Consider the following 14,561-nt stretch of genomic DNA (forward strand, 5'->3'; position numbering starts at 1 on the left):
AAAAAAAAAAAAAAAAAAAAAAAAAAAAAAAAAAAAAAAAAAAAAAAAAAAAAAAAAAAAAAAAAAAAAAAAAAAAAAAAAACAAGCTAGGTAATCTGACCGGGCTGGGATCCGTTGAATAGGATTACGGAGAGGACAGGCGCTAGGGATCGCTGCACTGCTAGTATCTGGATGTCGCCCTGGAGATTATATTGAAGATGATACTGACGTTCATGATACCCCAAGCCTGCAACCTCGGTCATCCCTTCCGAATTGGACTCGTATAGGGCGTCTGAAAGACCTCCTTTCACGGAGAGCGGCGCGTTGGGCTCAGTCCCCTGTTCTGATTCCTGGTGGCTATCTTTAGCAGAAAGTATACCCTAGTTGTTAGGTGTATAAGCTAAAAAAAAGGAACGCGAGCGGGAATAGGGTGCACAATGGTAGGGGCAGGACATTCCTTGATGCTTGATACTTGACCGTACTAAGTCATACAAGCCAAAGCAATTGGATGGATGTGCGAATCATCTAAATAGAAGATATGCCACCTCACGCTTTAGGGGTTTAGGTTGTATCCTTCCTAGACCTTATAGTCGCAAGGATCATATGGAGAGGAGGTATAGCTGCAGTGCCCGGTATTTGGGAAGGCGAGCTTAGAGAAACTGTATCATGCCGATGCTAAATCGAGCAGACTCGAACCTGCGAACGGCAAAACAAGTAGTTCAGGTATTAGTACCTAGGTATCTTAAGCCTAGGTAGGTACCTATCTAAGCATAACTCACCGTGCTCTGAGTCTGAGCCCTAAGGAGCAACGCGAGAAGCCTCTACGTGCGCTCAGGCACACCGAAGATGCTAGAGACAGATGTAAGCGGTATGAAGACCTACTGGTAGTGTGTGACCAGTGTGTAGCTCTCGGCACAGCTCCGCGGTAAGATACTAGTAGTAAGGAGTCTAAGATCCGCGCAGGGCGATGAAGAGATAGTGAGTACAGTCAGGTTAAGGTATGCTCAGAGAAAAGAAAGCTCAATTCACTGGAATCCGAAAACACTAGGAGGAAGCCACAACTTTGCAAAACCTGTTCTCAAAGGTCCAAGGCGTGTACGCGGAGTGTCCGAAGCCATATTATCTAGGTGGCGACGGCTAGCTTGATGCGTGGTGCACCTGTCACCCTCAGCACGCATCCCAAGTCACATCGGCAGGCGAACAGGCCAGCCTATCAGCAGCAGGACTGGGGCACGTTCTGGGAAAGTGGTCTGTCCGCTGGCATCCCGGCCGCCTCCGACCCCTCCCGAGCCGGTGCGGATCCGGCACTAAAACAGACACGGTTCTGTCGGATGAACGCTTACAGGTTGGTTTCGGTTTCAATCGAGTGTCTGGAACTCCGCGTCGATATCAGCGATATCAGGCATGTCAACAATCGGAAAGCCGCTAATCCCCATGGTGTCGACCCTGCATGTCTTTCCCCTCCCCAACCGGCGGCTAGCCGCAATGTCACCCACCACCAGCATACTCTCAAATGGTCAAGGGACCAGGGCACAAACTGAGATCGCGAATCAAGGCCCCCACGTGGGTCAGTCTTTCGACGCGGGGTTCTCGAGAGACGCCCGCAACACCATGATCCTCATCACAGCCGAAAATCCCAAAGGACGGTGGCGACGGCATCGGAAAAGGGCCTAGACAATAACAACCCTGCCCGAGCTGGTGACATGACAGTGACTTTGCTGGGCTGCAGCCATGATGCGACGCAAAGTGGATACGGAAACGGCCGGCATGTAATTGTCGGGTATCGATCGGCTGCCAAGACATTCCACCCTTTTCGCTCGGCGGGGCCAGGGGTCCACGATGCTTCGTTTCGAAGAAGTCTTCACCCCCGGCATATATATATATCCGTCCAAGGATGCCGCAGTACATAAAGAGGGCAGCTACTCCTCTCCTTGCGCCCCTAATGCAGAAGTAACGAGAAAAGCTTGTCACGACCACCCACCACCGATGCTCCGAACCCACTGCAAGCGCTCGACATCAACATCAACATCAACATGGCTCTCCTCACCACTCCGAGAACCGCGCCCGGGATTTCGCTGCGCAGCCATAACCACCACCACCACCACCACCAGCCCGAGGTGATCTCGACCCTCTACCCCCTTATCAACACCGCGCTGCAGTTCCAGCAGCTCGTCAGCTCGGCCGCCTTCCACCTCGTCGTGCGCACCTTCTTCGCCGCAAGCCTCATCGCAACGACCACTCTGCTGGCAAGTAAGGCCATTGCCTGGAGGAGCTTGGTCATCGCAAGAATCCTCGCCGCACAAGCGACGTCGCTGGCAGGCTATCTCACCCGGACACTGTGGGACTGCAAACGATCGAGGCGTTTCCGCAAGGGGCTCGAGTATGAGTTCTACGTCCTGCTTTTCGGACCGGGGGGCAGGGCTTTGTTCCTGATGCTGTTCTGGCCTGGCTGGCCCATGCTAGCTGCTCTGGCGTGGGCAATTTGGCAGTTCACTGGTTGAAAAGAAAATGTAAGCAAAGACATTGCCGAATACGATCCGCTAATCCGAACAGATCTCACACACAAATTGCAAGGCAGACCTGTTTATTCAGACAAAACCACCCTCCGCGGTCACGCCTACCGTAATGCTGGACCGCCACAATCAACCTTCGGTCAAGTCAAGTCGCCGAATGTGTCAAGTCAAACGGTAACCTTCACTTCGAAAAGAAAAAGGCATTGCCGCCGGGGTCCCGGGGGATTTCCCTCTGGTAGTCCTTTTCCGGGTCGAATTCTTGCCAGACGCTGGCCGGGTAGATGTGCTTGTTGCGCTGATACCATCGCCGGTCAACCACCTTGGTGAAGGTTGGATCGTCCGACGCGCCTTCGAGTTCCGAGAGATGGACCTGCGGCGGCGGCGCGGCGCCGCTGATACCCGCCGAGCCTGAAGGATCGGCCCGGGGAACGACTTCGGCGCTGTAATCGAAGAGGAGCTTACCGCCCGGCCCTGCCGTCTTGTTGATGATGAAGAAGTAGAACTCATAGTGCTGCGCAACATTGTTCGTTAGCTATTCTCCTGAATTGATACGTCAGGTAGTTGTCCAAAGGAAAACCCACATGTGGTATAATGATGCTCCCCCGGACAAGCATCAAATCATCAACCCCGACCCGCGCCCAATCTCTCCTGGCATTGGAGCTCTTGTCTGCACCAACGCCCAACTGCGCGCCGACTTTGCGGCTCTTGTCCAGAAACAGCCAGACAAAATCGCCCTTCTTCACCCGCACCACGCCGCCCGGCGTGTTGGTGCCGTCGTAAAAGACGAATGGGATGGCAATCTCGGTCGCCTTGACCGCCGCCTGCAGCAGCAGGAACTCCTTGCGCAGCGCCTCCCGCTCGGCCGCCTCCCGTCGTAACGCGGCTTTGGTCAGCGCCCGCGGTACAACGCCGACTGACGAGTTGACTGCCACCTTGGCTGGCCGTTTTTGGTCCTTTTCACTATCCTTGCCATTGTCGTTGTCGTTGCCTTTCTCCTTATCGTCGGCTGAGCCATTGCCTTCAGCCGCTGCCACCTCTTCAATGTCGCCTCCGCCGCCCGTTTCATCCCTCCTTGCACCCTTCACCTTACCCTTCTTCTTCCCCGTGAACTGCTCGCTCTCGCCGTCGCCGCCATCCTCGTCGTCCCCAAACGAGACCAGAGCCTTGGTGATGCGCTTCTTTTTCCGCTTTGCCCGCTCCCCCTCGCTGTGGTCGCTGCTGGCGGCGTTGTTTGGTGTCGCGGTCAGTGAGCGATCTGGTGTTGATGCATTTGTACGAGCAAGCGCCGATTCTCGTGCCTCGCGCTCCTGTTGCTCAAGTACCTCGGCGCGTCGCTTGCGAAAGTCGGATAGGGCAACGAGCCCGACGGTGTTCGTTGACAGCCGTTCGTGTGTGGTCTTGTTTTGCGGTGTAAATCTCGACTCTGACCCGGACCCTGGTTGCTGCTGGTCCGACATTCTGACGGGCCCAGATATTGATGGTGTGTTTGGGAAAGAGAGGCGTGGTGCGCAGTTCGGTCCATCCGTGGCTGAGTGTGCAACTTTATTTGGAGGCCATGGGCGGTTCTGCGATGGGGTTCCGCGGTGTAATATTACAGCCGTCACTACTTTGGTAATTACACAACAGAGACGGGCCCACTGATACCTACCTTACTCCACTCAATTGTCCTGCACAAGTCTTTAAGTTTGCCTTGCAAGAAACCCACGAAGCTCTCGAAAATCTGGGGTTCGTGGCCTTCACGCCAGTGTAACCTGACGGACGTCTTCGCCTTTTCAACAGTGACCGCAACGGCGAAGCCCAGTCGACATTCCTCCGAAGTACCGCTTGCTGGACTTGGGTCTTCGCGATTGCCATCGCCCGATTGCTCCCGAAGTTTCTTCCTTCTCCAAGCGCGGCTCCAGACGTTCTCTCGGGTTCTTCCAATGCCTCTTGATTCCTCGTCCTCCCAAACCCAAGACATCAGCTCCAGTGACCCAATGATCTCCTTGAGTTTAGAGATCACAGGTCCAAGCTCCTCCCCAGCGGATAGCACTAACAACTCCGTCTCTAGAGGAGGAGGCAGCATCTTCTTCGGAATTCTCGCACCTACACCGCGCGCGACATGCTCTGCCGGCCGCATCGCCCCGAAACTCCAGCCCAATGCCCACCGTCGTGTCTTGTTACCCTGGATGAACTCGGTAACGGCGTAGTTGTCGATACCGTTCTGGCGTAGTTGATCGATAAGGACTTCAACGCTGGTGAGTTTGCCGAGCATCGAGGTGTACCAACGAATCCGATCCCGCAGCACCAGCGACTCGCGCAGCAGCCGGCCGACATGGGAAACCTCACCGCCGTCGCAGACCATCTCCACTGGAGCGCCGGTGCATGCCGAGAGCGGGGGCCGCGCCTTCTTCCTTGCTGATGCTAGCATGTCATCTTCCGAGCTATAAAACGGCGGGTTCATCATGACAAAGTCGATGGACTGAATACCCTGCTCATCAAGCGGCACCAATGTGTCTTCAGCTTTCCGCTCGACAAGCCGGATCCGGCCTTTTAGACCGTTGAGCTCAATGTTTTTCCTGGCATAGCTTAAGCTTTTGGCGTCAATATCTGGGGCATGTTAACATCATAGTTCGGCCAGGTTAAGAGCTTCGGCTGACCTGTTGCAATGAAACACCAGGGTCGCTGGGTGGTCCCCAGGAGAGGGTAGATACAGCTTGCGCCTGTGCCAACGTCAAGCCCGAGCAGTTTACCACCAGGCTGGTCGTACGAACTCGTGTCCAGCAAATCTTTCAACCACAGTATATAGTTGTGGCGGTTTGGAACCTGGTTTGAGGGTCAGCCATCGCCTGTACCTGGATTTGGAGCAACGGGGGCCAGACCGGAGGACACAACCTGTCGTCTGGAAGCTCTAGCTTCAGGCCAAAGTCAACCTTCAACAGCGTCTTTGTGAGCTGCATAGTCGCTGCCGGGTCGCTGAAGTCCAGCTGTCCATTTTCACCCAGGCTTGAGCGCCATCACTGTCAGCGAGGGCGGAGAACTAGTCAGAGAAAAGGTAGCTTACATACACAGCAGCAAAGTCTACATTTTGCTTTGCGAGTTGCCTAAAGTCCAGCTCGGAGCTGTAAAGACGTCGGAAGTAGCCATCGGAAAACGCATCGGCCGGGGCATGGTGAGGGTAGCGGGACGGGCCGAGGTTCGGGATCGGCCGAGGGGATTGGTGATCGGCTCCGCTGCTCGTATCACCCGGCGCTTTCCTCTTTTTTGCTGTCATGGCAATTTCGCTTGCTCATGTCGGAATTCGGATCGCGCCCTATCGGGGATTTGGGTGGGCATTAGACATGGGACCTTTTGATGTGGAACACATCGATTTCGAAGACGCACTGGTTTTAGGGATGTGTTGCCCGAGTCACGTGTGGGGCCACCCTAATCGCAACTTCCCACCACAAGAACACAACTTCCAGGTTCTCAATAACTAGGATACAAATCGACAGTTACGACAACCCAACGCACTATGCACTCATATGACAAACCGACTGACGGAATCGTCCAAGACTCATCCGGCGACAAAGCGGTCCATGCCTACTTGCCCAGCGGATCCGCCAATCTGGCTCATGGCCACGGCGCCAACCTCCACCCCAGGTTCAATATTTTTGCGATGGAGGTTGTTAACATTAGCTAAGTCAATCTGGGTTTCCAGCCCTGTAACGGAATTGCCGGCTAGATAAGGTAAAGCTCTGTAAATTGATTGGATTTTTCAGACGACTCAGCCTCGTGGTTGCCTGATGGCGAGAAGCATGCAGCTCCTTTGCTGCCTTGGCTTAGTTGTTAGAAATCCAGTCACGCTGAACGCTCTTTGGATTCATCACGGTGGTTGGATCAAACTTGTTGGGGTCAGAGTTGTTGGTGTTCCTGTTGCAAGGCGTTGAGGACGTCGGGGACAGCATGCCAAGCTGGCCCGCTGTGGGGCCTTAGCATCCATCCCTGTCGCTGGAATCCCTAGCCGTGGCGCACGCCCAGCTGTGCCCCACTGCCCCGTTTCCCCATTCCTAACCCCGTGTTCCCACAGCGGTAGAGTCCAGATTCCCTTCCAGGCAGGCATCCTGCGGCCCTGCCACTGACGCCTATCAACCATCCTGTCCCGATGACGGGAGGGCATACAAAACGCACGGCCAACCTAACATAGGATCCAGTTCAGGCGACGGCACGATGCCTGTCACCTCCACTCAAGCGCAAACTGTCATCCAATCGCTGAGAACAAGGCTGTCAGAAGGCGACAGCGCGCTTGTCATCCTGCAGCCCTTTGCAGGCGGTGATTGAGCAGGCCCGCGCCATGTAACGGGCGTGCCTTGCATTCTAGGTAAACGCAAGTTTGGACGGACGTGTACATACTTAAACCGAGCAATCGCCATCTTTCATCCCATCCCATAGGTGTACGAGATATTCTTAGGTTTCATCCCAAAAGCCCGCCCCTCAAACCTTCCATAACTTATTTGTTTCTGCCGCCTGGGCGATTTCCGACGGGCAAGCGCAGCAGAGCGATCAACGAGCAAGAGGGCAGTGGCCAACGCCAATCAACCTGGCCAAAACTTCGCAGAACCACGTACCACAGCTGAACGGGATAGCTACCTGGTATCCGTAGACGGTGGTTCATATCATAAAAAAGCACCCTGGGAAGGGAGCTCGGCACCGAAACCATCCGACTTTCAAGCACACACCCCAGTCGGCTTCGAATCTTGGCACCCGCGAAAGGACCATACTTCTTCGGTCTCGCGCACCCTTCGCTTCCCTCTCTCAGCTCTCACACCGACTCTTGCAGAACCTGTGCCCTGCGAACACCTCACTCTGCATCGCACTTGCTCGCGCTACCCAGTTAGACGGCGTCGACTAGCGAGCACTGCAGCAACTCAGTTCCGCGCTTCGGACACACCACCCAAGTCATCAGAAGCGGGTAGGTAATGTGTATTCCACCTTCGCAATCCCCTCTTGTCTCTCTATCGCCCTTTGCCGACCCCCATTATGCCACGTTCTGCGCTCCGTTTCCTCCCTTGTGATGCATCCATCTCTTGCGCTCCATTGGCCCAATTCCTCAACTGCAGCGCACTGCCGGTCCCTGTTGGCTGCCAGTTTGTTTGCGTACATACATAGCGTGCCGACTGACCACATACAATCCCGCAGCAGTTCGCCGAGCATTTGTTGTCCCTCAGCGGACGTTTCCCCGGTCCTAGCTGGTTCTGCAGTTCTCCTGCCGTCCACTACCGTCCACGTCGCGCACGTTTGTTACACGGCGCTTTAAACCTGCCCAGGGCTCAGCCCTTCTTGTCTCCTTCGGGCGCTGCTTGCTTTTTGCGCATCTCGCATCTCGCAGTTCGCACATTTTTTGGCGGCCGAACTCGGCGAGCCGCCCATAGTAACCCGGGAGAAGCCGGCACGAGCTTGTCTTTAGTGACTTTCCAGTCATCGCTTCAAAGAATACAGTATGGACTCTGAAGAGAAGACCTCGGCTGACGTTCGGGAGGGGAACCCCCCGGTGCCTGCTAAGAGCGAGGAACCCAAGGCCCCTGCTGTCGAGAATGGCACCAAGTCTCCCGATGGAGAACCAAAGGCCGGCGATAGGACCGACGGGAACAAGAAGCCGGCGAAGGACAAGTGCTCCAAGAAACACGCCACGAGCAAGCAGAAAAAGCCGAAAAAGAAGACATCTCTTGACGACGCAGCCTCCGATTCTGCCAGCAGCGACAGCGGAGACGCTACATCGTCCGATTCTGAGTCAGACGACAGTCAGTCCGAGTCGGAAAGCGCCAAGAAGAAGCGCGTGACGAAGAGGCGGCAAGACGAGCAGAAGACCAAGAAGAAGGTGCGCGCAAGAAAGCAGAAGAAGGCTGTTAGGGCGCAGGAGTCTTCCACATCAGGGTCCGATTCAGATTCATCTGCAAGCGGGGACATTGATAGCTCCGATGAGGACGACGGCCAGAGTCAGTCAGGCCTGGCGAAACAACTCCAGCTCCTTCTCCTACAGCAGCAGCAGCAGCAGCAGCAGCACCAAGGGGGCGGCTCATATCAATATCCACCCGGCGGTCACCAATACAATCAAGGCCTCAACAGCATCCCTCCACCCATCTATGACACTGGTCTGCGTAACAACCCGCCACGTGCCCGCCGTGGAGGGCACCACTCCTCTGGACGGGGCCTCGGCCTTGGTGGCCTCGATCCCAATCTTCTACTTGATGGAAAGCAGCAGAGAGACAAGCGCAAACGGCAAAAGGCCACCAAGCTAGATTATAAACGTGTCGATCAAGTTTGGGACAACACGATCCACAACTACAAGCTCCAGGACACTACTGAGGGCACCGTTGACGCTCAGTACGATGAGTTCATATTCCACGTCCGCCGCACCTTCGATTGGGAGGGTAAGTATAAGGCGACCATTGTCGACATTAAGAGCAAGCTCCTTCGCGAGTGCCTGCAGGACGTGATGGGGAACATTAAGGGCGTCAGCTTGGTTGAGGAGACGCCGAAGCTCGACCCAAACATGCTCTTTCTGTAAGTATTTTCTCAATTAGTCCCTTCCTGCCGTGACCGCCATCGGCTCACAGTCATAGGTACCTCGAGGACCTCCGTAAACACATGAAGGAGCTGAAGAAGAAGGGAAAAGCCGTCAAGGGGGACAAGCACGATCGGAAGAAGGAACAGAAGCGCATCGAGACCAAGCGCCAGCATCTGAAAGTGCTCCTCAAGTACATCGATAAAGACTACGCAGACACCAAGAACAGGTATGCGACGGGTTTCCCCGCCTCCGTTTCGGGCTGTTTTGCGCTGTTCTCGCTGCTAATACTGTCCGCAGTCTTTACCCCATGCTGGAGAATGGCCTCATCACATTTGACCTCCTCTGGGCCTTGTGGAAACCCAATACCCTGGCCTACACAACCACATACGGTTCACACGACGAACCGCGCGTGTTCAAGGTCGAGATGGCAGAGAAACATTATAGTATCATGAAGGGTGAATACTACCACATTGAGGGCAAGGTATGTCGTTCGGTTCTTGTGATGCTCTCGGCCCATGTGCTAATCTTTCGTCTTCTGCTACTCAGTACTTCGAGTACGATGGAAAGCAGTTCGGGTTTGGAAGCATGTCTGAGGAGGTTGGCGACTTCCGTGGGGCGCGTAAAATCACGAGCCTCGGGTGCTACCCTCTCAAGTACCACAAGAACGAGAGCCAGCTGCGCCGTGATTTGATTGAGCGTGGCAAGAAATTCGTGGCCCTGAGCGGGGTGCACTACAAAAGCCACCAGGGAATGGCCTACTACAAGAAGAAGCGGGCTATCATCAAGGTCAATATCAACGGACGCATCATGGTGGATCCCAGCATTCACCGCCGCATCAACCCCAATTACCCCATCTCGCTCGTTAGGCCCAAGGACCATGATATCATCTCTGACGACGAGGATTCTGACGACGAATCCGGATGCGGCTGCGATTCCGATGCGAGGGTCGACGGCGATGAGAAGATCAAGTATGTGACCAAGGTTACAAAGGATCGAAAGGGTAATATACAATATTACCGCATGGCCAAGTTCGACGACGAGGAAGAAGGGAAGGAGAAGCTCGACCAAGTACCCGCTAAGGACGAGGAGGCCGCGCAAAATGACGGCGAAGAGACAACAGCCACCGAGGAAGACAACAAGAAGCCACCCGAGTTCACCGACGAGGAGTACTTGATTGCATCCCCAGTAGTGCTTGGGTTTGCGTTTGCAGAGAAGCTTTGGTTAGAGTTCACCGTTTCTGGTGTCAAGGAAATTCAGTGGAACGAAACTGCTTACGAGTCCCTTGTGCTCGAACCCAAGACGAAGGATATAGTCAAGGTGTGTCAGCCCCTTTTTGTTTCGGCTCGTCGTTTGATCAGGCGCTTACTGGATCCAGGCACTGGTCGAGTCCCACAAGTATCATGCGGCCGAAAGCATCGACGATGTCATTCAAGGCAAGGGCAAGGGTCTAGTCGGTATGTCGAGAGTCAACACAGTGCTGTAGAAACCCACCCCTGCTAACATGGATCGCAGCTGTCCTTCACGGTCCTCCCGGAACCGGCAAAACACTGACGGCGGAAGGCATTTCGGAACTCCTCAAGTGTCCGCTCTACATGGTATCGGCTGGCGAGCTTGGCACGGACTCGCGCTTCTTGGAGAGCGAACTCCAGAAGATCCTTGATATCTGCCATGCCTGGGGCGCAATCCTCCTCCTGGACGAAGCCGATGTCTTCTTGGAGAAGCGGAACATGCACGACATTCACCGAAACGCTCTCGTCAGCATCTTCCTACGTCAGCTCGAGTATTTCCAGGGCATCCTGTTCTTGACCACAAACCGAGTCGAGACGTTTGACGACGCCTTCCAATCGCGCATCCACATTGCGCTGCGGTACGACAACCTGGACCACCGTGCCAAGAAGGCTATCTTCAAGATCTTTATCGAGCGCGTGCGGGTTCTGGAGAAGGTCAACCTGATGCCCTTCACCGAGGAGGACTACAACCTGCTGGCTCGGCACGAGCTCAACGGGCGACAGATCAAGAACACGGTCCGCACCGCGCAGGCCCTGGCGGTGAACAAAGGCGAACCGCTCGCAATGAGCCACATCCGGCAGGTCCTTGAAGTCCAGATCAGCTTTGAGAGAGACCTCAAGGGTGGCACGGGTTATCAGGATGCCATGAGGAGTTACTTTTAGGGAACCTGGGCTTGGCTTGGCTTCAGTCTGGCAGCGTTTTCGTGGGTAGTTTTTTCCTTTTATTATTTCCTTCATTTTTTCCTACCAGCGTTTAGCGAGACGGTGTGCTGCAGTTCTCCCCCAACAGTCAAGTTGATATCCTTTTAGCCAATCAGAATCGTCAGAGTCTCATCCCTTGCCTCTTTCCTACTGTCTATTGCCAATTGTCCTTTTTTCTTGGGGCTTTGACTTTACTTCCAGCGGGGTCCGGGTCGGATGTATGAGACAGTTGTGTGGTGGTTGAAGATCCACTCGGGCACAATCTGAGGCCAGGGAGGACAATCAACGGGAGAGAAGGGTGTGGATGTAGCAAGCGATTGTATTTTCCAAGTTGTTGTTTATCAATCCATCCTCTGTAAAGTGGTTCGTTTGGATGACGGTGGGTGTGGGCATGCGTGCGTTCCAAGTCTGTGGCACCCGAGGCGAAGGCGGCCTCGGAACGGGCCGTGGTTGTCTCTGTAATCCATGGCGCCAAACTGGACCAGTCCTGATCTGCAGGGGTGTCAGTGTCAGTGTCAGTCCCAGCACCCTCAGGTGCCCGTCAAGTAGGGTAACTTGAGCACTTGAGCTGGATGCCAGTGCAGGCTACTATCCAAAGGTATTGTTTCCTAACGGCGACTTTATAGGCATGGGTATGATCAGGTTTCTTCCTGTCGGTGTAAAGTCCTGTTTTCCGAACAGAAGTGCTTGTCCCAGTCCCAGAACCACGGCTAGCGTCTTTGTCCACTGGAAGAAAAGCGGGTCGATCCATATTTTTAGCCACACAGGGGGATCCGGCACTCGATAATTGACATCACTGGCAAGTGCCCCGCTAAAATTTACGTCATCTGAAACTCTCCAGCTTCTCCTCATGGGATGGAAATGGAGAGTTGGCGCGCAGCTTCGACGCCAGAGCCCATTGACGCAGGGAGCTGTTACTTTGCTCTTATCCCTTTGCTCTCCCTCGGACCCCGTCCCCATCCTCGTGCTCTCTCTTTGCCCGCATTGCCCCGTTGCTGTGCTCGGTTGCCGTTCGGACACAGCTCCGATTTCGATCTTCTCGCAAAGCCCCGCGAGCTGGAGGTTCTCTGTCCCTCACATCCACCGGTTGGCGCCCGCCTTGGTCCTTGGAGCTTCTCGAGTCGATAACCCAGATAGCGCAACCAAAGGGGCTGCAGTGGATAGATTAAGCCGTCGACGAGCACTGAAAGGATGAGGAGGCTTAATTGGAGCCGGTTTCTTGGCTGGGACCGCCATCCCCATGAGCACTGGTGGGAGGAGTCTCGAAGCCGTAAGTGCCCCTTGCCGTTGCCCGACTGCCTGGCCATTTTGTCTCGAGAAAACTGACTGTAGAATTTTGCAACAGTCCTTCCAACATACAACAGTGACGGCATCGAGTCCGCAATCCCGGCAGAAGAAGTCACCCAAGTAGCGCTTCGTATCCGGCATCTGATCGAGCAGTGTGTGCCATGCGAGCTGCATCCGGAGCAAATCACACACCCGCACAGCAAGGTCATCACGCCCAAGGTGATCAAGGCGGCCAAGGAAGCCGGCGGCAGTGACCATGGCGCCTGCGTCGTGTTCTGCCTGCTCATCAACAAGCGCTGGTGGAAACACCAGGCCCTGATGGAGCTGTGGGATGCCGACCTCCACCAACTCCGCGCCACGGCGTGCGAGGTCATCGCCAAACAAATGCAAGTAAACGAGAGGATCCCCAATCAGTCTTGCTCTTAGTGCCAATCTGCTAACACCAAAAACAGCATTGAGTCGGAGCAAGACCATGACCATCTCATGCACTCGGTCCTGCTGAAGCGCTACTCGATCCTGGTCAACGGACAGCCAACGAAGCCCGTCAATGTCATTGAAAAGGCGGTCGACCTGCACGCCTTGCGCGTCATTGGTTCGTCTGGCTACCAAAAGTGCATCAACTACATCTGGCGCGGGTGGCTGGTTCAGGACGAGGACGATCCGGCCACCTTTGTCGATTACAAGGACAAGGACAACCAGTCGTACATTGCCCACCTCGACCCGGACCGCATGCGGGCGCCCATGTACCAGAACGCCGCGCAGATGCTCATCTCATTTATCTACCTTGCCCTGTACACGGGCGCCATGAACACGGTCAATGTCGACGCGGGCATCGACTTTGTCGAGGGTCTCCTCTATGTCTTCACCTTTGGTTTTATTTGCGATGAGTTGGCCAAGTTCTGGAAGGCGGGCTACCACATTCTGGGCTTCTGGCACGCCTTGAACTCGGTCCTGTACGGCCTCCTGACCACCAGCCTTATTCTACGCTTCATCGCCCTGGGCCATAGCTCGGACGATCCCGACGGGCGCCGGAACCACTACAGCAAGTTGAGCTACAACTTTCTGGCCGTTTGCGCCCCTTTGTTTTGGACCAGGCTGTTGTTGTACCTGGACAGCTTCCGCTTCTTTGGCGCCATGATGGTGGTGCTCAAGGTCATGATGAAGGAGTCCATCATCTTTTTTGCTCTCCTAGGAGTCCTCATTGCGGGCTTCCTGCAGGCCTTTGTAGGCCTCGATTATGCCGAGGACCGGACCATTGATGACATCCGCTTCATCATTCAGTCCATGGCCAACGCCATGATGCAGTCCCCTGATTTCTCCGGCTTTGAAAGGTTCCAGCCGCCGTTTGGTTTGATTCTATACTACATTTTCACGTTTGTCGTCATGGTTGGTGATGCCCCACGTTTCCCCCGTCCGGGAGAGTTGAAACTGACTCACCTTTTGCTAGGTGATACTCCTTAACATCCTCATTGCCCTGTACAACTCGGCGTACGAGGACATTTACGACAACGCCAACGACGAGTACCTAGCCATGTTTGCCCAAAAGGCCATGACCTTTGTCCGCGCGCCCGACGAGAACGTGTACATCCCGCCTTTCAACCTGATTGAGATATTCCTCATCGCCCTGCCGTTCGAGTGGTGGATGGACAAGAAGACGTACGAGCGCCTCAACGACTTTGTCATGGGCGTCATTTACTTCCCGCTGCTGCTCGTCGCGTCCTACTTTGAGATGCGCACGGCAGCCGAAATACGCGCCAACCGCGCCCGCGGCGACGACGATGATGACACTGTTGAGGAGTGGGAGCAGATTTTGGATCGTGTCGACTTTGAGGCTGATGGTTGGAATAAGCGCGTCGATGCCGCGAAGAGTAATCTGGATGAAGACCCGGCTGTGGCGGAGGTTAGGAGGCTTAGGGAAGAGGTGGATAAGTTGAAGGAGATGATTGTTGAGCTCCATCATGCCGTCGGTGGGGTGGGGAACGGTAATGGTGAGGGGAGCGGGAGCTGAGTGTTGATCGCTGTGGACTGTTTCCAAACCATAGTCTC

At 54.8% G+C, this 14,561-nt stretch overlaps 4 protein-coding genes across 4 annotated transcripts; 2 read left to right on the forward strand and 2 right to left on the reverse strand.

Moving 5' to 3' along the window:
• Positions 1 to 1,548: 1,548 nt before the first annotated feature.
• On the forward strand, positions 1,549 to 2,480 carry N656DRAFT_829049 (uncharacterized protein; the record flags this gene model as incomplete). Its single annotated transcript, XM_064818567.1, has 1 exon — positions 1,549 to 2,480. The coding sequence occupies exon 1, from the start codon at positions 2,013 to 2,015 to the stop codon at positions 2,478 to 2,480; it is 468 nt and encodes a 155-aa protein (XP_064670329.1). The 5' UTR covers positions 1,549 to 2,012.
• Positions 2,481 to 2,673: 193 nt separating this feature from the next.
• N656DRAFT_768335 (XAP5-domain-containing protein) lies at positions 2,674 to 3,949 on the reverse strand (the record flags this gene model as incomplete). Its single annotated transcript, XM_064813615.1, has 2 exons — positions 2,674 to 3,003; positions 3,074 to 3,949. 2 exons carry the CDS (start codon positions 3,947 to 3,949, stop codon positions 2,674 to 2,676), a joined length of 1,206 nt encoding a protein of 401 aa, XP_064670330.1.
• Positions 3,950 to 4,107: 158 nt separating this feature from the next.
• On the reverse strand, positions 4,108 to 5,745 carry N656DRAFT_709190 (uncharacterized protein; the record flags this gene model as incomplete). Its single annotated transcript, XM_064811572.1, has 4 exons — positions 4,108 to 5,081; positions 5,147 to 5,297; positions 5,354 to 5,477; positions 5,540 to 5,745. The coding sequence occupies 4 exons, from the start codon at positions 5,743 to 5,745 to the stop codon at positions 4,108 to 4,110; spliced, it is 1,455 nt and encodes a 484-aa protein (XP_064670331.1).
• Positions 5,746 to 7,950: 2,205 nt separating this feature from the next.
• On the forward strand, positions 7,951 to 14,523 carry N656DRAFT_789402 (uncharacterized protein; the record flags this gene model as incomplete). The annotated part of the gene is made up of 11 exons (XM_064816785.1): positions 7,951 to 9,014; positions 9,074 to 9,244; positions 9,316 to 9,499; positions 9,565 to 10,086; positions 10,147 to 10,335; positions 10,394 to 10,472; positions 10,531 to 11,042; positions 11,224 to 11,230; positions 12,574 to 12,877; positions 12,968 to 13,901; positions 13,963 to 14,523. 11 exons carry the CDS (start codon positions 7,951 to 7,953, stop codon positions 14,521 to 14,523), a joined length of 4,527 nt encoding a protein of 1,508 aa, XP_064670332.1.
• Positions 14,524 to 14,561: the final 38 nt, after the last annotated feature.

This window comes from Canariomyces notabilis, assembly GCF_033297395.1.
Source record: "Canariomyces notabilis strain CBS 508.74 unplaced genomic scaffold N656scaffold_10, whole genome shotgun sequence".
NCBI classification, from domain to species: Eukaryota; Fungi; Ascomycota; class Sordariomycetes; order Sordariales; family Chaetomiaceae; genus Canariomyces; species Canariomyces notabilis.